This window comes from Rhineura floridana, chromosome 2 (genome assembly GCF_030035675.1).
Source record: "Rhineura floridana isolate rRhiFlo1 chromosome 2, rRhiFlo1.hap2, whole genome shotgun sequence".
Taxonomy (NCBI): Eukaryota; Metazoa; Chordata; class Lepidosauria; order Squamata; family Rhineuridae; genus Rhineura; species Rhineura floridana.
The window spans coordinates 12,623,276-12,646,376 of record NC_084481.1 but is presented as its reverse complement, the minus strand read 5'-3'; the positions used below and the strand labels follow the sequence as shown (position 1 = coordinate 12,646,376).

The 23,101-nt window shown below is 42.9% G+C and overlaps 1 protein-coding gene across 1 annotated transcript in view; it reads left to right on the top strand.

Moving 5' to 3' along the window:
* The first annotated feature begins 5,843 nt into the window (after nt 1-5,843).
* Nucleotides 5,844-23,101, top strand: part of C2H2orf80 (chromosome 2 C2orf80 homolog) — a 38,116-nt gene continuing 20,858 nt past the window's right edge. Inside the window, exons 1-4 of the mRNA XM_061607506.1 lie at nt 5,844-6,050; nt 6,248-6,329; nt 16,878-16,960; nt 18,023-18,191. Coding sequence (XP_061463490.1) covers nt 6,010-6,050; nt 6,248-6,329; nt 16,878-16,960; nt 18,023-18,191 — 375 coding nt within the window. The 5' untranslated portion in view covers nt 5,844-6,009. The remainder of the gene's footprint in view (nt 6,051-6,247; nt 6,330-16,877; nt 16,961-18,022; nt 18,192-23,101) is intronic.

The window sequence follows — 23,101 nt, the reverse complement described above, 5'->3', positions numbered from 1 at the left end:
CCCTGTGCAAGGCATTCATTCCTGCTAAGACACAGCAGGACAAGCAAGAAGAAAATAACATCACCTGGACTGAATGCTTTTCTAATTATACCAAGTCAACAAAATTCCAGAACCCAAATCTTTTTAATACCCATTGCACAGAAAGAGGTAATGGATTATTTCTCATTCATTTATGTAGGAGTACTAGATGTTGTATCATCTTTAAGATGCTATTAATATGTTACAGTACATTCTTTTCACGGTTGATTGTCAATTCACTTTCCTCACTGCTAAATGGCCAGAAGGTAGTATATGCAATTACCATGTTTTGCTTTCCAAACAAAGCAGTTGCAAATGCTAAATTAATTTTGATGTGCTTTTCTTGCTTGCTTGCTTGCTTGCTTGCTTTTAACGAAAAAGCTCTCTTGAAACCCCAAATATAATTTGTCAGTAAACATGCAATTTCATTAAAACAGAATACGTAGACTTAGCTATTCTACCATGCTGATTTATGACACTGTATAATCTGTGATATGATCGCTTTGTGTGTTCATTAATTTTCCATGGTCCATGCAACGTCACCTGTTAAAGCAGACTTTCTCGCTGTTAAATCTGCTTTGGCATTACCGCAAAAAATGCGATTTGCTTTTTTAAACCGGGAATCATCTGCTGTACCTTCAGGCGCTAGGATGCAATACCATGGACTTTAGAGCAGGAGGCATTCCGTGGGTGGTGCTTGGGCTTTTCCCCATACCCCTTCTCCCATTCACAGCCAATCATGTATTTCCACTTTTGCACATGTTCGAAAATGACCAGAGAAAGCCCGGGAAAACTGAACCAATCAGAGTAATGGGGTGGTGTTGGGGGGGGGGGGCTCTGCAACTTATACTGTGCAGATGCAAAAAAGCGCATTTGCGCAGAAGCAGAAACAGCCATTAATTTTTAGCCAGCGTGCAAACTGGGCAGCAATTGTGGTTGTTTGTAAAGCCCCCCTTTTCCTGGCTGGTCTCACTCAAGTGCGGCTGGTTGGTGCAGGGAGCTCGCTTTGCTCTTTCCTCCTTGCTCGGAGACAGACAGACATGCACAGGCACACACAGTGGAGAAAAGCGAGAGCCTGGCACTTTGCAAAGGGCCACAGGAAAGAAAGGGAGAAGGAGGGGGGTGAAGGCAACGGAGCATCAAGTTTTGCCCGAAGTGGTTGGGAAGCCTCTCTCAGTAGCTCTTCCGTGATGCTGACGAGGACAACGCTGCCTACGCGGAGAGGGAGAGGCAGGCAGATCGAGAGAGAGAGAATGGGGAGGAGCTGTTCTGTAGAAATAAGCGGAATTCCCAGCCGTGTGTTTCTCCAGAAACGTTAATATGCATAAAGGCAGAAAAGCATACAGTCGTTTTTGCGAAATATCGCAAATACAACCAAAAAACCCACAGGAATTATTGGCATATAAATGGTTTACTAGATGACCACCCGCAACCATCTGAGACTCTGGAAGGAGAGCGGAGGAAGGGGTCGCTGGTGGCAAGGGCCAGCTGGGGAGAGAGCGGGCAGTGATGCCAGGCCACCCCCATGCGGGGGGAGACCCCAGGGAGGCTCCCAGGCAACCCCTTTCCTCGCAGGAGCCTCTTTCCCACAGGCTGCTTGAAGCTATGTTCGCCAGCCTGAGGGAGAGCTGGGCAGCAAGCAGCGAGGGGAGGGGGCTGCCGAATCATCTGTGTGGCGCTCTGTCGGCTCAGCTGTCAGCCCATCTGATTGGCGGCTTGGCGAAGGGGGGGGAACGGCTGTCTAATGTGGAGCAGCTGGAACAGAGAGAGAGCAAAGGAAGGAAGCAGGCGGTTGCAGTGCGAGCCTGGCTGTTGGGGAGAAGATGGAGGGGGAGATAGGGGTGGCGAGGGCTCTCGGAGGGATGCCCCATCCCCCGCGAAGCCCCTGGAGCCCTTGGCCCCCTCCTTGGGAGAGCTGGAGATCGTTTTTGCCGCCCCTTTGCTCTAGCCGCTCATAGAGTGAAGTGGTGGGCTAGAGCACCCTGGAAGCCCAGGGGTGGATCAGAGAGAAGCCAGCCAGAGTGGAGAAAAGGGGAGGAGAGCTCAGGCAGCCCGGCAGCAGCTGGCAGGGGGTGCTGCCAGGGGGTGCTGCCAGGCAAGGCGCCGAGCAAAAGGGGCAGCAGGCAATGGAGAAGGAAGGGATGCCAGGCGCCCCTTCCCCCTCTCCAGAGTGCATTCAGCATCCTTTGGCTAGGAACCCCTGGCTCCAGGCCAGGATTTAATTCTTGCCTGCAGCCTTCTGCTCTCTCTGCTGATTGAGACTTGCCAGCCCTGTGTATGTCCAGAATGTTTACTATGCATAAAGGCAAAAACACATACATTCATTTTTGCATTACAGTAGGGCCCCGCTTACCGGCACTTCGCATTCCAGCGTTCCGCTAATGCGGCGGCGGGAAATTCCCCCTTTTAAGGCTGATTTTGCATTTTTATGGCATTTTGCGACATTTTCACGTCATTTTTCTCACGACGGCCCCATTATAGTCTATGGGTTCTGCTTTACGGCGATTTCCGCTTTACGGCGGGGGCCTGGTCCCGAACCCGCTGTTATAAGCGGGGCCCTACTGTATATCGCAAATACAAGCACACAAAAATACAGGAATTATTGGCATATCAGCACACATACACCCGCCGGCCCTGCTCCAGTGGCGAGCGGCAAGGAACTCCATTACACCCACAGGAAATTCAAACTTTTGCGCTGTTACAGTCAAGCGCATGCGCGATATTGTGCTTCGTTGCAAAGGGGAGAGGAGCAGGGCCGGATTATCCATTAGGCTTAGTAGGCTGAAGCCTAGGGGCCCAGAGCTCTTGGGGGCCTGTGCATAAACTTCTACATGCGATTAGCGCAGCTTGCTTTTCAAAATCATCACCACGATTATACTTTCCAAGGACCCAACTGTCCTACTCCTTTCCTTTTCCAAACTACCCGCCAAAACTTCTGGCTCTAGCAGGAGGAGAAGGAAGAGAACAAGGAGGGGAGGGGGAAAGGGTGAGGCAGAAAGAAAGAAACAGCTGCTGTCTGGCCAATCCCCTTTCTCCGTAACCAATGCACGAGGAAGTCAGCCATCTCGGCCAATGGGCCTTGGGTGGCTGGCGAGGACCAAACGGCAGCCAATCTCGATAAACAAAAGTGCACCAGGGGAGGCAAAGGGGGCGTAAGTAGAAAGAAAATGTTTGCACTTTGCAATTGCATTCATAACGTTCTAAAAGGATGGCTTATTGTGTTTAAAAAGGTAAAGGTGTCCCCGCATTTATAGTGCGAGTCGTTTCCGACTCTAGGGTGACGTCTTGCGACGTTTACTAGGCAGACCGTATATATGGGGTGGGATTGCCAGTTCCATCCCCGGCCTTTCTTTACCCCCCAGCATATGTCGGGTACTCATTTTACCGACCACGGATGGATGGAAGGCTGAGTGGACCTCGACCCCTTTTACAGGAGATTCAACTTCCTCCTTCCGTTGGAATCGAACTCCGGCCATAAGCAGAGCTTCGGCTGCGTTACCACCACTTACCACTCTGCACCACGGAGGATCTTATTGTGTTTACCATAATATTAATACTAAAAACATTATTGAAAATAATAATTACTAGTAAAAGAGGTAAGCCATGCTAACAAAATAACATACAAGTCTATTAATAAAACTATATATACCATCAGTCCATTACCATTGTAAGGGATTTGAGAAAAATATTGCCTAAGAGGAGAAGGGCCCCCCAAACACCAATCAGCCTAGGGGCCCTCCTCAGCTTAATCCGGCCCTGGAGAGGAGCATACGCCATATTTTGCGGACCAATTGGCTGATAGGGGGAGTGTTATGGGCGGAGAAGCGAGAAGAAGTACAGGTCCTCCCGCTGAGTGTGCGGGCACAAAAAAGGCATTTTTTTTAATCGGGAAAGAGCGAACAAACAGGCAAAGTGAGGACTGTCAGATGACGAACTGGATATGGAAAACGTGGATTATCCCGCTCCGTTTGGATGAGCCCTTAGGGGGGGGGGGGAAGTAAGAGTAACTCACAGTTGCTCACAAAACCTTTCTTTCTTGACTTTACTTCATTTAGGTTCACACATCAAGTATACTTAAAATAAGGTTTACAAGTGTGTTTAGAATTCAAGTTTTAGTTATGGATACTCTGGAGGGTTTTTTTAATAGAATTCATTCTCGTTATCAGTTTTTACAGGGAAATGTCATCACCAGAATAGATCTCCTCTATTTCTTTTCTTTACAAATGTACTCCCATATGGAAGGGAAAGGTAGTGTTAGTATACAGTGAAGGAATTTCATGCTGTTGGATCCTGAAGGAGGATGGATGCAGGGTAGTGGGATTGTAGAAGCACATTGCCAAGTAAGAACTACATGATGTACAACTTTTGGTCACTAAGCCAAACACAGTCCACCAACTATGCATGATTACTTCAATTGAAATAAATAAAATACAGGATTTGTCAAACACTTGGAAAACCACAGTCTAGGGCTGATGGACTGTGCTTGGTTGCTGGGTCACAAGTAAGGCCTGTAATTACCCAGGGTGCCCTGTAAAACCCTATGTGTAAACTTGTTTTAATCATGCTTCGTGGGTCCTTTCATCTGTGGCCTTTTGTAAGTTATTTTCACTTTTCTGTGTTATATTAACTCACATTCTTTTTACTTCACAGAGCCAAACTTCCAAAAAGGCCTATTGTCTTAGGCTGAAATCCTAAACCCGCTTACCTGGGAGTTAGTCAAGTTGGTACAACAGGACTCCCTTCTAAGTAGGCATGGTTAAGATTGCACTGTTAGCCTATATGCATACTAAAAACCATTTTTAAGCCCCATTTGCATGCTATGAATAGCACATATAAATGTAATTAATATAGGATACACCATGGAACAGAACTTTCATTATACATTCTAACCAATGTATGTTTTATATCCATATAGTACTTTAAATCTTGAGTATATAAATGCTTTTACTGGAACAACCACAAACTACTCAATTGGATAATTGGTTTTAAATGTTTTTAATATTGAATTTTAAACTGTTGTAACCACCACGGGTGAAGGGTGAGTAATAAATTTATTATTATTAAATTTATTAAATAATAATAACAATAACAACAACAACAACAACAACAACAATAATAATTTTAAAATGGCCAATGGGAAGCAATTTGCTTTCTCTCTCTATTCTATTGCATCTGCATCTTATCATGGCAAGGTTTCTCTTCCCAAGCTACAGTGCTCAATGAAGTCTGTAAATACCATCCGTGAAAAGGCATGTATTTTTTTAAAAGATGGGACAACTAAGAACCCCACGTGGGAAAGCTATTGTAGGAGACTTCAGAAAGAGAGTCATACTCATAACAGTAAAATAGCATATGGGGTACACGGAACAAAATTAACAACCACACCATACTTTAAGCCAACTTTAAAAACATGACAGTGTGCTTGTACCTGATAGCCCTAATACAAGTATTCATCTCCAGATCTGCAGTTCTCAGCACACAACAGCTGTTGATCTCCTTTTACAACTGTCCTCCCTCACTTTAATTGTCAGAGTTGCATTACTACTTGTGCACAGTTTCCAGCTCATCACTATAGAATGACAAATGTGGCAGCTGTGATGCCGTGCTTGTCTACATACAGTATTCCGTAAGCTGTGTATGCATTGCATGCAGCTGTTAATTTTTGTAAGTCATTATAGCATTGGCTGCGGCGGCTGCTAGACCTCAGTAACAACATGGGTAATGGCAGAAGAACTAGGGTCTGCTATCTGTAGTCTCAAATTAGGGAAGTTAGCAGGCCTGCTTACACTTGGCTGTGTATTTTAAATCACTGACAGGAACAGAGCTTGTACTGTGTGCCCTGTGGAGCTTACAGTCTCATGACGTGATTCTAGTTTTCCTTTACTGATTTAACTATCCTGAATTTCTTGTTTGTTGTATGTAGCTCTTATTTAACTGGATCTCTGCAGCTGGCACTCCACTGTGGTACATGGAGAAAGAATACACATATTAATGGAAAGAAAACATTTGAAAAAAGAGATTGAAAAACTCTTGTAAGTACCATGTGCTATCTTTTTATCTATACCATATTTTAAAGCAGACTCTTATGTAATAGCTGTATTTTATACTCTGTGTGCGTAATGCCTCAAACTTTCTTGAACCCTCTCCCACCCCAAGACACACAGATAAATAACAATGCACTGGATGACTGAGAGTTGGTCCTAATTCAAAATTATTCTTTTCCTGGAAGGGGAGATTATGTTGGTGTCAAACTTCGGGAAAATGAATTTGACCCACAAGGAAAGAGACAGACCAACTTTCTAGAAGGCTTGGTAAGCTACTGCTATATTTTTGCTTTGTTTCTGGCCTTACCCAAGGGCCTTTGGGGGAATGTCTATAGCTTAGTAGCAGAGCATCTGCCTTTCATGCAGAAGGTCCCAGGTTCAATCCCCAGGAACTCCAGGTAGGGCTAGGAAAGATTCCCTGTCTAAAACCCTGGAGAGTCATTCTCTCATGGATGACAGAGGTCTCTGAGTGGTGACATAGCTCCCCCTTCAGCTCAGAGACAGGAAACGCTTCAGCGAAGATTTCTAGCTCCTCCCCTCTCGCTGAGCCTCATTTTTGTTTCCTGTCTCAGCCTCCTCTTGGGTTATCTCCTCACTAAAGGGCAGTAGTTTCCCCTTCCTTTCTGTGTTTTTGTCTTTTATTCGTTTATTACGTTTATTACCTTCCCTCTACTTACCTCTTGAAGTTAAAAAAAAATTCGCTGTCAGACGCTCTAGCTTCATTCTCCACCAGTCTTCTACCTCTGTCAGCTTCCCCTGTCAGCTTTTTGACTTGTCTCAGCTGTCTTTCTCCCTATGAGACATGGATACAGCAAAGAGTCATGTGACAAAAAAAGAAGCATTTTCAAAAGCCTGGGCAGCGCTCAGCAACAGCCGCAGTCAGTTCCCGCCCACTCCACCTTCCCACCACTTTTCAGCAAGGGCTGCTTATTGGCAGAGATGACCCGGTGGAAGGGACTTCTTTTTTTTTTTCAATAATTTTTATTCAGATTTTCATAAAACATACAAGACGAAATCATAAAACATTCAAAGACAAAAAACAAAATCAAAAATAGTTAAACAAAAAAAAAAAAAAGAAAAAAAAAACAAAAATAAAAAATAAAGAGTAAAATATTGACTTCCCATTTGTCAAAGATCAAATCAATTATAAGTCTATAATATATAACAATCCTGTCTCTTAAGTCATATTATAAAATCACTTTCCTCCAGTAGTTATCTTACTTAATCATCAAATCTCATAAACATTACTTTATTCTTTCCACAAAAAGTCAAAGAGAGGTTTCAATTCTTTAAGAAATATATCTATCAATTTTTTTTTTCCAGATAAGCATATCGATTAATCCATCTCATTACTAATTATGATAATCTTATTGTCATAACCATAGTCAAAATAAACATTTCAATTAATCCATCACATCAGAATCTGTTAGGTTCAGTAATTTCAGTAGCCATTGTTCTATTATCCCTATTAGTTCCATTTTCCATCTTCCATCTTCAGTAGTCTTGTTAAGTCCAGTAATTTCAATATCCAATCTTCCATTATCAGTATTCCATAATAATCTTGCTGTCAAAGCCATAGTCATATAGTAAGAGTCTGATGGGAATTACCTCTATCCCAAATATTTTCTTGCCATCCATTCTGAATAGGTTGCTGAAATACTGCTGTAAAATCATATCTCTGTTCTTTTTTTCAAAATACACTGGGTCATCTCTTGAAAGTTTTTCCATTGTCACATGGCTGCAGTTAATTCCATAGATTTTCTCTATATTGGGCTCCATCACATCATTCCAGTCCAGAAGATTATCCATGCCATTGATAACTTTATCTCTAGAATCTTCATTAATTTCTTCAGAGATAACATTGAGTTCCAAACAATAGATTTTATTTCTAAAGTCCATAGACTCCAAATCTTGTTCCTGTTCCACGTTTGTTCCAATCTCCGGGATCTCCTCTCTCACAGGGACCCCTGTTCCAGTCTCCAGGGTCTCCTCTCTCACAGGGACCCCTGTTCCAGTCTCCAGGGTCTCCTCTCTCACAAGGACCCCTATGTCTTTAATCTCCTGTGTCTCCAAACAATAGATTTTGTTTCTAAAGTCCATAGACTCCAAATCTTTTTCCTGTTCCACGTTTGTTCCAATCTCCGGGGTCTCCTCTCTCACAGGGACCCCTTCCAGGGTCACCTCTCTCACAGGGACCCCTATATCTTTAATCTCCTGCTTCATTTTACTCAATTCAATTTTCAGCTCCTTACAACCCTGTCACAGGTTTTGTTTCGTTATCTCAATCTCATCCATTATTTTCTGAAACATAGTTATTTCCAGATTCTCAGCCACTTTCTTAATTGCCATTTTAAAAGAAAAATATAGGAAAACCACTTCTTATTTCAGCAACAATTGGGTTAATACTCCAAACTTGGTGACATCACAGTATAAACAGAGCAGACAGCCTTATCTCTCCATGCTTAAGTAAACAAAATGCAGTTCCCAGGATCGAAACAATTAATGGCGGTCGTCAGGAAACAGATTCGTCAAAATAAAATAGACCAAAAAGAGAGTAGTCTCAGACAATATAATATTCTTCAAAATAAAAATCTGGAATAGAAATCCCTCTTCTGTGTATATCTTTAGAATGCAAATCCAGGACAGCTTTTTGCAACAAAAACAGAGATAAGCTATTAATTAGTGAGTAGCAGAGAGAAGTTATGGCTCCCCAGTGAGATGTCAAAAACCGATCAATCTGGCAAATCTCTTTTAAACAGCAACAATTTAAGTCAAGTAAAAGAAAAATATAGAAAGAAGGGTGCTTGCCTGTTAGTGCGTTCTCTCTTAGAAGATAAGATGAACGTTCGCTTTATCAGATAGAGCTTGTTGTTGAAAATCCGTCCCACCTTCGTCGGCTGGACCTCGTCCCATAAATTAATGAGATCTGGTCGTCCCAACAAAAATAGGCTTTGAGGTTAATCTCTTCGTTTCTCCCTACCCGGGAGAAGTTTAATCAGTCAAAAAAAAAAAAAATCTGACTGATATATCTGAATAAGCTTCTTTTGAGGCAGGAGCCCGTCTCAAAAGCAGGCACAGGCTAAGTCACCCTTCCCGGAAGTCCGGAAGGGACTTCTTCAGGGTCCTGTTTTCGCAGCCCACCTAAATCTACAAATACTTCCCGAAGTCTCGAGGCCGGTGAGTCCACAGAAGGGGCCAGTTTTTCAGCGGGACTGCGTGAAGAGGTAACACTAAGTCGCAGTGGGGCGGTAGCACCCGCCATTTTGGAGCATGAGAGGACAGCAGCGGCCGCCATTTTGGAATGTGACGGAGTGCCAGTGCCTGCCATTTTGGAGCTTGGCTATGCAGTATCGCATTCCGGCAGTGGATAGGCTAGTTTCTACTCTACTTTCCCGTGCTTTTCTGCCCTGGGGTGGAGATGCACAACTGAAGGATCGCATTGAGCGCAAGTAGGATGTAGCCCTTAAATGTGCTCATCAGGCTAATGCTCTTTCGATACAGGCTTCTGTTTCGGCTTCAGTGTTTGCCAGGGCAGCACTCCTGTGGGTAGAGGATCTACTTGATGATGTTAATCAAGATCCTGCTAGGATTAGCAAATCTCTGCTGAAAGTTTCCAGATCTCTGACATTTATAGCAGATGCAACCATGGACTCCACCCAATTCTCTTGTGGGGCCATGGCAGCAGCAGTCGTTGCTTGGAGGCACCTGTGGCTTAACCACTCGGATGTGGACGCATCATCAAGGGCTAATCTAGCTTCAATCCCTTTATTAGGTTCAAAGTTGTTCAGAAGGACATCCTACTAGAGACTAAGACAAAAAGAAGATGATGCCTTCACAGAAATGAGATGATAGACATACGTATAGGTGCCCCCTCATCTCCTTTCAATCCTATCAGTCCTTTCATGGCTCCAGATTTGCGGGGCAAGGTTGTGACTTCAGAAGTAGCCGCCCCTCTTGGAACAGACAGAGATTCCAACAGAAGACTCAACAAGCTCCTTTCTCCAGGGCTTCTTCAAATCAGATGCGGCAGGGGCGTCAGAACCATCAGTGTTTCTGACTCAGCAGTGATACCACCAGTGAGGGGGAAGACTAAGCCAATTATCCCATTGATGGCAGGACACTCCCCAGGACAAGTGGGTTTTAAAGATAGTCAAAGAGGAGTACAAGATAGAGCTGATGGAGTATCCGCATGGCAGGTTTCTTCCTTCACCCGTTGCCAAGTCTGCAGTGAAGCAGCAGGCCATCTCAAATGAAATTTGCCATCTCTTAGACATCTCTGCAATAGAGGAGGTGCCCTCAAGCGAGTTTTTCTCAGGGCTTTACTCAGTCTTCTTCTTGGTTGGGAAGAAGGACAGATCCTGGCACATGGTACTTGACCTCAAATTCCTAAACCAATTTGTCATTCCACAGAAATTCAGGATGAAAACTCTTATGTCCATAAGGGAAGCACTCCAACCCCAGGACTTTCTCGCATTGGTGGACTTGAGAGAAGCCTATCTACACATACCCATATTTACAACGCACAGGCGACTGCTACGCTTCTACTACAATGGAAGTCATTTTCAATTCAAAACCCTACCCTTTGGCCTGGCCTCAGCGCCACGAATACCTTGCGGAACGCCTCTTCCGATATGAACCGGCCCGTGCACTACGTTCTGCTACGAAGGCCCTCCTCCGGGTTCCAACTCACAGGGAGGCCCGGAGGGTGATGACAAGATCTAGGGCCTTCTCAGTGGTGGCCCCCGAACTATGGAACAGTCTCCCTGAGGAAGTACGCCTGGCGCCGACTCTGCTTTCCTTCCGGCGCCAGGTCAAAACCTTCCTATTCTCTGAAGCATTTTAAGTTACATTGATCTAATTTTAAAAATGTTTATTGTATTGTTGATTGTATTTTAATATTATTTTGTTATTCATTGTATTTTTATACTATTTTATGTTCACCGCCCAGAGAGCTATCGCTAGTCGGGCGGTATATAAATTTAATAAATAAATAAATAAATAAATAATCTTCACCAAGGTGATGGTGACATTGGTGGCCGGTCTTTGCCTGCAGAGTCTGCATATATATCCTTACCTAGACAACCTGATTCGGACCAGTTCTGCTCATCGGGCTCGGGAAGCTGTCAAAATAACACCAGCACACCTGAAGGACCATGACTTCTTGGTGAACTTTCAAAAGAGTCACCTCAGTCCATCTCAGCAGTTAATATACTTAGGAGCAAGATTGGACACAGTCTGGCGATCCATCTCCCTGTCACCAGAGAGAATTCAGAAGATCACAACCTCAGCCTTTGCATTGACTCAAGTGCGGTCAGCAGACGTCATGGTGCTCACAAAGTTGCTAGGCATGATGGCATTGGCAATAGGGATTAACTCCTGGGCTCAGTTGCACTCTCAGCCGCTTCAATGGCTGCTTCTCTGTTACCAAGAAGTAGTTGCACACTGCAACCATCGTTATGTGCTTCTTTCCCGTCAAGTCAAGCATTCCCTTTATTGGTGGATGGTAGCAAGAAACCTAGAAAAGGGAGTGTCTCTCCAGGATCTGCCTCTATCAGTCATCACCACCGATGCAAGCCTTGAGGGATGGTGCGCCCATTGCCAGGGACAGTACGTTCAAGGACTATGGTCGCCACTGGAGGTGTGCAGATGCAACAACTGGCTGGAACTACGGGCAGCACATCTGGCCCTCCAGCACTTTGTGGACACCATCAGGTTTCCAGATGTATTAATACACACTGACAACATGACAATTTGGGCCCACTTGAACAAACAAGGAAGTACTCGTTCAATAGTGCTGCACTCATAGGCAATGACGATGCTGTCGTGGGCGGAACAACACACTTGGTCAGTCACCCCGGAATACATTCAGGGCCACTTGAACATCACGGCAGATTGGCTGAGCTGACAGCAACTCTTCCTAGGGGAATGGGCCTTCAACAGGGAGGTCTTCCACTCTCTTTGAGTAAAGTTTGGCAAGTTCAAAGTAGACCTGTTCGCCTCCAGGATGAACCATCAGAAGCAGCGGTTTTTCCTCTCACTTCCAAAGTTGTGGGGCAGAGGAGCAGGATGCCCTTGTAGTTCCTTGGCTGAAGGGTCTACTCTATGCATTTCCTCCAACTCCACCGTTGTCCAGTGTATTAAAAAAGATTCGAGCAGAGAAGGCTCAGGTATGCTGATAGCCCCTTATTGGCCAAGGTGCCCCTGGTTCTCGGACATCATGCAACTAGTGAAGGCGCTGCAGTTCAATCTCCCGGTGCGTCTGGACCTGCTCCATCAGGGTCCTCTTCTCCACCCAGATCCTCAATGGCTTTGGTTGACCACATGGAAATTGAGCGCAGCAGACTACTAACATCTGGAATTTCTCCAGCAGTAGTGAATACCATCTTAGTGGCAAGACAACCTTTGACCATTCGTAGCTACCAGAGTACATGGAAGGCTTTCTCTGTCTAGTGCAATAAGCAAGGCACCTGTCCAGAGTTAGCTGGGGTTTTGGACGTACTATTATTTCTGCAAGACGGCCTTCAGGTGGGCATGCGGCCTAACATATTGAAGAGATGGCCGTCAGCCTTATCATCTATTTTGCAAGTACAGGGTGCTGTATCCATTGCTTCCCATCCACTTATCAAAAGATTCCTAAATGGAGCCGTGGCCCTCAGCCCCCCCAGTTCTACATCGCCTTCCATCTTGGAGTCTTCACACCATGTTCTCTGCCTTGCAAAAGCCTCCATTCGAGCCACTAAAATCCGTTCCTTTGAAAATTCTCTTTCAAATCACTCTTTCTGGTGGCTATTATAGTGGCACTCAGGGTCTCTGAACTGCAGGCACTTTTGGTCAAGAGACACCTGTGTGTTTTCCATAGCGACAGGGTGGTGCTGCGAACTAACCCAGCCTTTATACCCAAAGTGAACCCAGCTTTCCATGGGCAACAGGAAATAATTCTACCTCTTTCTGCCCACCCCAGGGAAAAGGCATGGCACTCGCTAGACATCAGACGGGCACTAAAATTTTATATTGATAGAACTAATTCATTTAGGAGGTCTGATTCTCTATTTGTAGCTTTCCATCCTGCTAATATAGGAAAGAAGGTGTCAAGCGCTACCCTTAGCTCGGTGGATTAGAGCTTGCATTTCCTTAGCATACGAAGTGCTACGCTTGCCTTCACCATTACACATTAAAACACATTCTACTAGATCATCTGCTACATCAGTGGCTTTTTCCACCAATGCCCCGATAGCAGATATCTTTAGAGCGGCCACTTGGGCCTCTCCTAGCACTTTCATGAGACACTACAAAATCGACCTATATGCATCAGTAGCAGCTTCTGTTGGCCGCAGGGTTCCGCAGCAGGTCCTGCCTCCATCTGACCCACCCTAGGTTGCAGCTTTAGTACATCCCACTTGGAGACCTCTGTCATCCATGAGAGAAGGAACAGTTTGTTCTTACCGTAAATGGTGTTTTTTCATGGATGACAAGAAGTCTCCAAGGCCTTGCTGTCTTGTTTGCTGGCTTGGACTGCGTCACTGAATGCCACGACTTCTCCGCTAATTTTCATTGTCCAGTTGATTAATTTCTAGCACATTGTTCTCTGTCAAGTTCGTTTGCTGTTCTGTTTCATGTGTTATGTTCTCATTATTGAGTTTGCTACTGAGGCTGATGGCAGGAGCTCGTCAAGAAATGAAACTGAGCCTCAGCGAGGGGAAGAGCTAGAAATCTTCACTGAAGCGTTTCCTGTCTCTGAGCTGTAGGGGGAGCTACATTACCACTTGGAGACCTCTTGTCATCCATGAAGAAACACCGTTTACAGTAAGAACAAACCGTTCCTTCCCAGTCAGTGTAGACCAGGGCCCCTCAAACTGTGGTCCATGGACCACCAGTAGTCTGTGAGCTTCATTCAGGTGGTCCACATTAAATATTCATATTGATGTTTAATTTTATTTTTATTGAGTCTTTTATTTCTTTTATTCTATTACAATTTGAATTCTATAGAATGCAAATTGTAATACAATAAAATACAATATAAGAAATAAAAGAAGTAATAAAGATACAATAAAAATCATACAGCATCATGCACAGTGCGTAACAATTGCTACAAAAGGCTGAAAAATTATTAAGTGGTCCACCAAGATCCTCTACAATTTTCAAGTGGTCCACAGGGGAAAAAACTAGGAACCGCTGGTGTAGACAGTACTGAGCTTGAACTGGTCTGATTAAGTATAAGGTAGCTTCCTATATTCCTACAAGAAATATCCTGCTTTAAGACAATATTAAAAGTGCTTGCTGTTGGTTACCAAAAGGAGAAGAAACAAGAGGGAGAGGTCATTTAATACATAATAGCTATATCTGCAGTCTTTACCAATTGGAGCCACTTGAGTTACAGCTGGAAACTCTGCAACTGCCCCATTTGATGAGCCACAAAACTATGGTTTGGAGACTCTTTGGAAGTGAAGTATTCTCAAGATGTAGGCCAGCTGATGCCCACCTAGGGCCAGTGATAATGCAAGTTGTAGATGGAGAATCTGTGGCCTTCCAGATGTTGCTGGACTACAATTCCATCATCTCTGACCATTAGCCTGATAGGAGTTGTAGTCCTACAGCATCTTGAGGGTACCAGGTTAAGGAAGGCTACTTGAGGCTTACCACAGCTGGTTGTTGAGTGCTCTTAGTCAAGACAGTATACAAAAGTCTTACTGTTGGGGCTGAGAATATCCCCAAACAATAATGGTTTTCCTGGCTCTTAATATGTTCAGGTGTGTTCTTTGGCTCTGACTCTCTGGCAAAACTCCTGCATCCCCTCTGACTGCTTCCTACTGCCCAGCCTGACACTAAGGAACCTAGATTGTGGATCTTTACTTCCTTCAGATTATTTATTGTCAGTGCTTGTTAGGATTCCTGTCAGACTTATCTGTCTTCTGATGAGAGGTTATACTAGTTTATTGCAGGGCAGTGCTGAGCTGAAGATGTTATAACAAGCTAAATGAGTAACCACTTTGCAGGAAAAAACTGGGTATTTAAAAAGACAAAGAAAGAAGTGCTGACAGACATCAGGCTGTATCACTGGGAAGAGAAATCAATGTTCCGGCTTTTAAATTTAACAAGATTTTTTTAAAAAATGTCATCAGCTTATTTGGTTATTGTGGTTGCCATGTGATGACCAAGCTGGTGTGTTCTTTCAGTTGTGCTGTGTCACTGTAATTGTGATCACATTGACGGCCAAGTCCATTTAGTCTGCTGGTAGACATATAAATTGTCAGAAACACTGAAGATGTAAATTATACAGAAAACCTGAGAACCATCTTCCAGACTTTAGTTGGGCATCTGCTGTGTAAAATGGTTAACGTTTGGGTTTGGGCTGTAGTCAAAACATTTTATCTGCATTTATTTTTAGTGTTCAAGAACTTAAGAAGAGCTCTGCTAGATCAGAGCAAAGACCTATCTAGTCTAGCATTCTGTTTCCCACAGTAGCCAACCGGATACCTCTGGGCAATCCACCATCAGGGTATGACAGCAATAGCCCTCTCCTGCTGTTGTTCCCCAGTGACTGCCTCTGGTCATGGAGGTAGCACATGGCCATCATGACTCATTGCCATTTACAGGGTTATTGTTAGTGGGTGGCCCAGGTTTTTTTCAGGTGGGCCTGGATCTCCTGCTCCTTACTCCCCCCACCCAACTTTTTACACTTTTTAAATTTTAAATTTGCTTATAGAGCTGCTGGATGTGCTGAAAGGGTAGTGTTGTTGAGATCCCATGACCCATCATTTTAATTTGCTCAGAAACCTAAATGTGCATCTATAGATATAAATTAGCATAAGCGAATTTGTGCCATGGCCCTGTATCTGGCAACACCTTTGCCAGTTGATAGCCTTATTCTCCATGAATTTGTCTAATCTTCTCTGTATACTGCCTTTCAGCTAAGTGGCTCTGACGGCAGTTCACAATAAGCATCATCTTCAAATGTGAAGGGGGGTTGTTTATTTATTTATTTATTGCATTTGTATACCGTCCCATAGCTGAAGCTCTCTGGGCAGTTTACAACAATTAAAAACATTAAAAACAAATATACACATTTAAAAAACACATTTTTAAAAAAGCAATTTAAAAACACATGCGAAAATGCCTGGGAGAAGAGGAGAGTCTTGACCTGGTGTCAAAAAGGTAACAGTGTTGGCGCCAGGTGCACCTCGTCAGAGAGATCATTCCATAATTTGAGGGCCACCACTGAGAAGACCCTCTCCCTTGTTGCCATCCTCCCAGCTTCCCTCAGAGTAGGCACCCGGAGGAGGGCCTTTGATGTTGAGCGTAGTGGGTGGGTTGGATGTGCACCTAGTGCTAATGCAACCTCTGTGCTCCATATGTGCCTTTAGACCATGCTGTTTTCTTGTCTGCCCCTGCCAGTCCACATCAGGGGTGAGGCATATTTGTTGGCCTGGCAGCCTGCAAATTGAGGAGGGGAAATGTCGCTCTTTTCCTCAAGTATTGTATTTGGCCCTATTTCCATTTCATTTTTTGCACAAATGCAGTGAACCAATGCAGCAAAAAGCTGCCTGGCAGAAGCTCTCTTTGTAGAATAAGCAATGAACAAGTTAACAAAGATGACAGAGACCCTGTAAGTCAACAACACCACACATGCTTGAGCTGTGCTAAGTTTTTTTTTCAGGAATAGGTGGTCAAGGTGATGAAAGAGTATACAAAACGCAATGCAAGCCCTATGAGTCAACACCACCACACATGTAACATGTTTCAGCTCTACTCAACTGTGGTGCAAAGAAATTATGTTGTTTGACACCAAGTTTTTAAACATCTTCTTTTCTCCCCCAGGCTCACTATGACTTGGCTATAAATGTTGCTTTACCTTGGCTCAGTGATTCAGAAGCCCAAATGCCTTGGGAAAAAGAAAAAATGTAAGTGTAAGGAAAAACAAAGATCTTGATCTTGTAGTGAAGCCATTAATTTGCATAGCAAAGCTGGAGCTGGATGTTTAATCTACGACCCACTTAAGAACTTAAGTTTAAGCCTGTTAAATTCTATTCATCTGAATGGAATCATGCCCACACATGTTGGTAGTATAGATTAATTTGGGTTTGTATTAAATGATAAGGGTCATCTTATTCATTCTTACATCACATTTGTGATGTGAAGCTGGCCAATATTGTGTTGAGAGACATATCTACATGAATCCGAACCTGTGGCTCACATAGATTCCCAGATTTCATTATGGGATCTAGAGTCATAAGTGATTGCCTCATATTCCATAACCTTTTAGATCCATAAAACATAATGAACAATCCTTATTCCAAAGATCCAAACAGAAACATTATAGCTCCATTATTCCAAAACACTATATCTCTGGAACATAAACCACAATTCTATAGCCACTCTTCTTTTTTAAAAAGCTTAAATGGGATCCTGGGCAGAGCAACCCAAAACGTCTTGGTGCCAGTCTGTGAGAGGGTAGGGGGTGTCAGAGGTCTCCTCCGCTCTGCAGGCTGCTGCCTGCAGAGTGACAGTGGCATCACTCCATTGCCATGGATCTCCCCCTGCCACCATTGATTTTGTGGGGCGGCAGCCAGCAGAAAGGCCCAAAGTGGAGTGTTCTGAGAGCAAGGAGGGGCTGAGCAAGCCTAGGGTCTGTTGGATCCCAAGTTGGCTCTGCTGCTGTAAAGTGATGGCATTGGGCCTAATAGATGCAGCAACTCCAGGCTGTGCAGCTATCTGTCTCTCACCTACCTTCTGTCCCAGCCACAGTGCATACCAGGGCTGCAGATGTGGCAGTGGCCCCACCACTCTGTTCAGACCCGCCAGGCAGCAGCTGGAGTTAAGACTGTACTCTAAGCCTAGGAAGAATTTGAGCTTGGATTCCTTTGTCTTAAACTTCATCACACGAGTGTGAAAAGCACAGTAGATTACTTATAATTTGTTAGGTAAACCTACGTGTTACTTTTTTTCTGATTTAATCTGGACAGGAAACTACCATTACATCGCCGATACATCTATCCCAGCCGAATTGAGAGAGAAGCTATGATTTTATCATCTTATGCTGGAATGCTAATGGTATACCCCTTTGAACATAAGAACATAAGAAGAGCCTGCTGGATCAGGCCAGTGGCCCATCTAGTCCAGCATCCTGTTCTCACAGTGGCCAACCAGGTGCCTGGGGGAAGCCCGCAAGCAGGACCCGAGTGCAAGAACACTCTCCCCTCCTGAGGCTTACGGCAACTGGTTTTCAGAAGCATGCTGCCTCTGACTAGGGTGGCAGAGCACAGCCATCATGGCTAGTAGCCATTGATAGCCCTGTCCTCCATGAATTTGTCTAATCTTCTTTTAAAGCCATCCAAGCTGGTGACCATTACCATTAGTATTGTTTAAATACTGTTTGTTTTAATAGAAAATATTGTGTCTGTGAGTCCCAAGAATGAAGATGTTAACACATCAATGAATTACATTTTCTTTTATATGCATATTTCTTGAAGGCAAGTTTTTATTATTACATTGAGGGTTGCAAAATTTTCTGTAGCAACTAAGAAAATTTGAGCTCTGTATACAGTATGTAGTATTTTGTTCAAGGAATTTCTGTTCAAGAGTTTTCTTCCCTTCATCCCTTCCTTTTACTTTGGGGTGGGGGGAAGCCTTTTCACTGCTGCAGGCAGTGGCTCAGGTTGCCATGCAGTAACCCGGTGGTTTCAGGGGCTTGACCATTGATCCTTAGTATGATAATAGAATGGTTACAAGCTTGTCCTAATTTTTGTCTCTTAAACATTAGAGTTCCTGAATAGAATGTGATACAGGAACATGACATATCCTCATTGTTTCCATGAGGAGTTTGTTTAGGAACTCCACAGAAAGCTGCACAGCATCTTGAGCTACCACTTCCAGCAGCAAAAAAACCCCTGTTTTTCAAAGTAAAAGTGTGGGGGGGGGAGGAGAGCAGAATACTTGGCACGTCATATTAAAGCTGGAATGGAGAACTTGTGGCCTTGCAGATGTTGGACTTCCTTTCATCAGCCCCTGCTCTTGTGGCCAATAGCTACGGATGATGGACACTGTAATCCAACAAGATCTAGAGGGCCACAGGTTCCCCATCCCTGAACTGAAGATCAAAATCCCTTGCATGTGGAAGGTCTTAGAATTTAGCATTCTCCCCAAAGATTGACTAATGTCCCACACATATTTTTGCAGAGGTGAATGCTGCCATGAAAGTTCTTTGAGGAATGTTCTAAGTTTTGCATATTGTATTTTTTTTTGTAAAATGCTTTGATGCAGTGAAAAGCAGGGTATAATTTTTAAAATAAATAAATAAATGCCAGGGGATATTATTCAGCCCAGTATGAATGTAAATGCTCATGCATGATCACTAAGGCACCATGCTGTGCACAGCCTACCATTCCAAACACGGCAGCTGCTGAATTACCAGTAACTGATTGTAGTACAATTATGTTTTCTTAGTTTATGTATTAACCACATACACTTTTAAATCTTTGGAAGATAGGTAATTGCAGAGTAAATAAATACTGCGTGTAGAAACTAGAGGAAGCCTTCAGCAATAATGGGGCCCCCCACTGGGTTTGGCCAGTGATCCTTAGTGTGAGAACAGGATTATTATGGGCATATCCCAATTTTTGTCTCTTAAATAGTAGAGGTATTGGAGGCAGGTCCCGGAGCGGGGAGGAAGGCTGCAGATCTTTGCCTCCTCCTCCACCAACTTCATATCAATGTCCTCCAGTTCAGCACTTTACTTTTTCTCCATTCTTTCTGGAGGGGGACAAAGCACTCCTGGTCAGTGCCGTAACTAGCTTTTCATGTGCCCTGTGCAAGGTTTTATTTTTGGGCTCCTTAATTTTTTTTGGGGGGGGGTAAATAATAATAAAACAAATACGATATAACAATTGTTTATAAATAATTTTTGTGTACACAAGAAATATACAAGATCATTCACATGTATTTATAAATGAAAATAATTATTTTAATTGCTCTTTTCTGGCTTTCATTTCAGCAAATTCATTGATTACATCATCATAATTAATATCTTTAACAATATTATATTCAATCAAAATTATGGAAAGATTGGATAATCATTCTTGTCCAATAGTCGATCTTAAATAATTCTTAATTAATTTTAACTTGCTAAAATTTCTCTCACACGAAGCAGTAGAAACGGGAAGAGTGAGAAATATTCGGAGAGCAACATTGATATTCGGATATGACTCAATCCAAAGTCATGAAGAGCCTGTAGAATATCAAGCGGAGTTGCAGTTTTAATGTTTTGTATCAGTGTCGAGGCTTCAAACGTAAAGCTTTCAATTTCACATGTGAGCTCTGTGATGTTCCTATATATTAGTGTATATATGGTAAGTGCTGGTTGTTTAGAGTATACATGGTAAGTAGTGAAAGAGGAGGGGGAGTGAATGGGCAATAGAATGCTTGATGATTGGCTGAATGTTTAAAATGGCTGACAGTATAAATGAAAGGATGACAGGTAAATCTGGGTGAATGTGAGGTGGTGAATTGTGGAATCTGGGGGGAGAAGAGAAAGAGTGGATTGCTTGGTGGGGTTTGAGAGAGTTGTTTGCCAGGAGAGAGTGAAGAAGGAGGGGGGTGGAGTTCAGATTAGTATTGAGTAAAACCATATGCTTATGTGCCTTAAGAAGAAATCTTGTTAATCTTGTTAGCTTTGTTATCTTTAATAAATACTTAATTTGGTTTACCAAAGGCCTGATCCTTGGCTGGGGTTTCACAGACCAGAAGGGAGGGTAAGGTAATGACCAAGGCTGAAGGGGAACTGTAACAAATGGTGGCAGCGGTGAAGAGAATAACAATACCAGTATTCAGAGTCTCTGGGAATACTAGTATTGGGACGTTACTGGTGGTTGCCTAGCAGGGGGATTTGTTGAGATCTGTGCTAGAGCGGATAGGTAAACCATAAGAGAGTGCGGTCCGGACTGGTGGAGTCCCTGGTGGTGCCTAGAGACAGGCAGTAACCACGAGCAGGTAGGAACCTGACAGGGAGAGCCAGGGAAGGACGCATCACAAGCTCGTACATATTTAAATCTTTGCTATACTTAATAGTGAGATCTGCAGCCGATTTTTGTAAATCAGCAACGCTCATCAATTCTAAACCGAGCCATAGAGAAAGCAAAAATCATCACAGATAGTTCTCAGTTGCTCATAACGCCAATCTATTTGAGACAATAGAGTGTCAAAAACGCTGTAAACTTGCATTTTAAATAATTCTTCGGGTGTCATGCTAATTCCTTCATCCGGTGCTTCATGTATTTCCATTTTCTTAACTTTTTGCATTTGATACAGCTTCCGAATTTGATCAATCATTTGCAATCGTTTCCAGTCCTTTCTTTACTTCGGATAATTGTAAACATAGTGACTTTATTGCATTGGCCTTTGATGACCACCTTGTATCAGAAAAACTTTTAAGTGACAATTTTAAAGACTTCATTAAAATTTCCCATCATGTTGTTGAGGACGAGAAAAAATTAAATAATCTCTGCACAGTACCAAAAAAAGTGATCATTTCTGGCGTTGTAGATGCAGCGTGGACACCAGCTAAATTTAGATTATGAGCTGCGCAAGGTACAAATAGAGCCAAATTATTAATTTCCAAAATACGTGCTCTTACTCCCTTGTATTTGCCAGCCATATTGGCACTGTTGTCATATCCTTGTCCTCTGGCATCATGAATATCCAGTTTATCAGCTTCTAGTTTATTTAAAATTTCAGTCGTTAAACCTTCTCCTTGTTTTTCATGTGATTGAATGAAGTTGATGCAGCTTTCTTCGATCATCACCTTACCATTAGTGTCAACAACATGGACGTATCTTATCATTTGACTCATTTGTTCTTTCCTTGAGACATCAGGAGTGCAGTTGAATAAAATTGTGTAGTACTTTGCTTTCTTAATTCTGCATATGATTTCATTTCTACTTTTATCACCAATCAGTTTTATTATTTCATTTTGAATAATGGGTGAAAAATATGAAACGGAACCTTTCTTTGTTTTTCAATACTTTCTTTTAAAGTAGTATTATTATGGCTAGCAAATTCAATTAAATTTTTAAAAATTCCGCAATTTGGATCTCCAATTATTTCATTTGAACCTCTAAGAGCAATATTATTTTTGGCGCAGAATAGAATAGCATCTACTATTATTTTCAATATTCCATGCCATATCATTTTTTCCTTGTTAATTGAATTAACTAAAGAATCATCAAGTGCATTTCGTGATCTCATATCTTTTCCCATCACTTTCCATTTCACATAATTGTTTCGGTGCTCAGAGGAATTTTCGTGTTGGGGAATACGGCATGAAGATGCCACCAATCATGTAATCCTTTTTGTGGGTCTGAAAGATTATGCGATTTGTGTCCAAAAAGCAAACAAGGAAAACCTGGAGGTCAGAATTTGAAGCTGGGAACTTCTGCACGCAATGCATGTTCTTTACCACAGAACTATATACAGTTCATTCCCCCACAATATCATGCACATGAAGTGCTTTGCGCAATCTTACAACACTATATAAATGCTAGTATTTTTATTACGCCTGCACTGCAGAGAATGGAAATTCAGAAACAGCTCTTCCAGGCTCTGTATTTGGAGCCATCTGGAAGTGCCCTTAGGCAGGCAAGAAGAAAATGCAGCTGGTTCTCATCTTGATACGTTACTTATTAGTGTTTACTGGTTGCACATTAGTACAAATATTTTAGACTCTTCAAGTAACAACAGTCTATTAAATTGGATTATTGGTATTTGAAGTGTCTAAAAATATTTACACTAATGAGTAACCTTCTTGTCCATGTAGCTGAGAATACGCAGCCTTTTTATTTTAGGAATTTTTATCACAAAAAGTCCAACTTATAACAAAAGAAGCTGATTTAGATGCCTTTTTACCTGTTTTGCATTTCAAGACCTTTTTGTGCATTTGAATATAGTAATGACAAACCAGTCCAAAGCAAATAAACCAAAGATCAATGAAGAGGAAGGAATCCCTGTTATGCACAACCTCTAAATAGTGAAAGGTTCTCTACAGTAGGTGG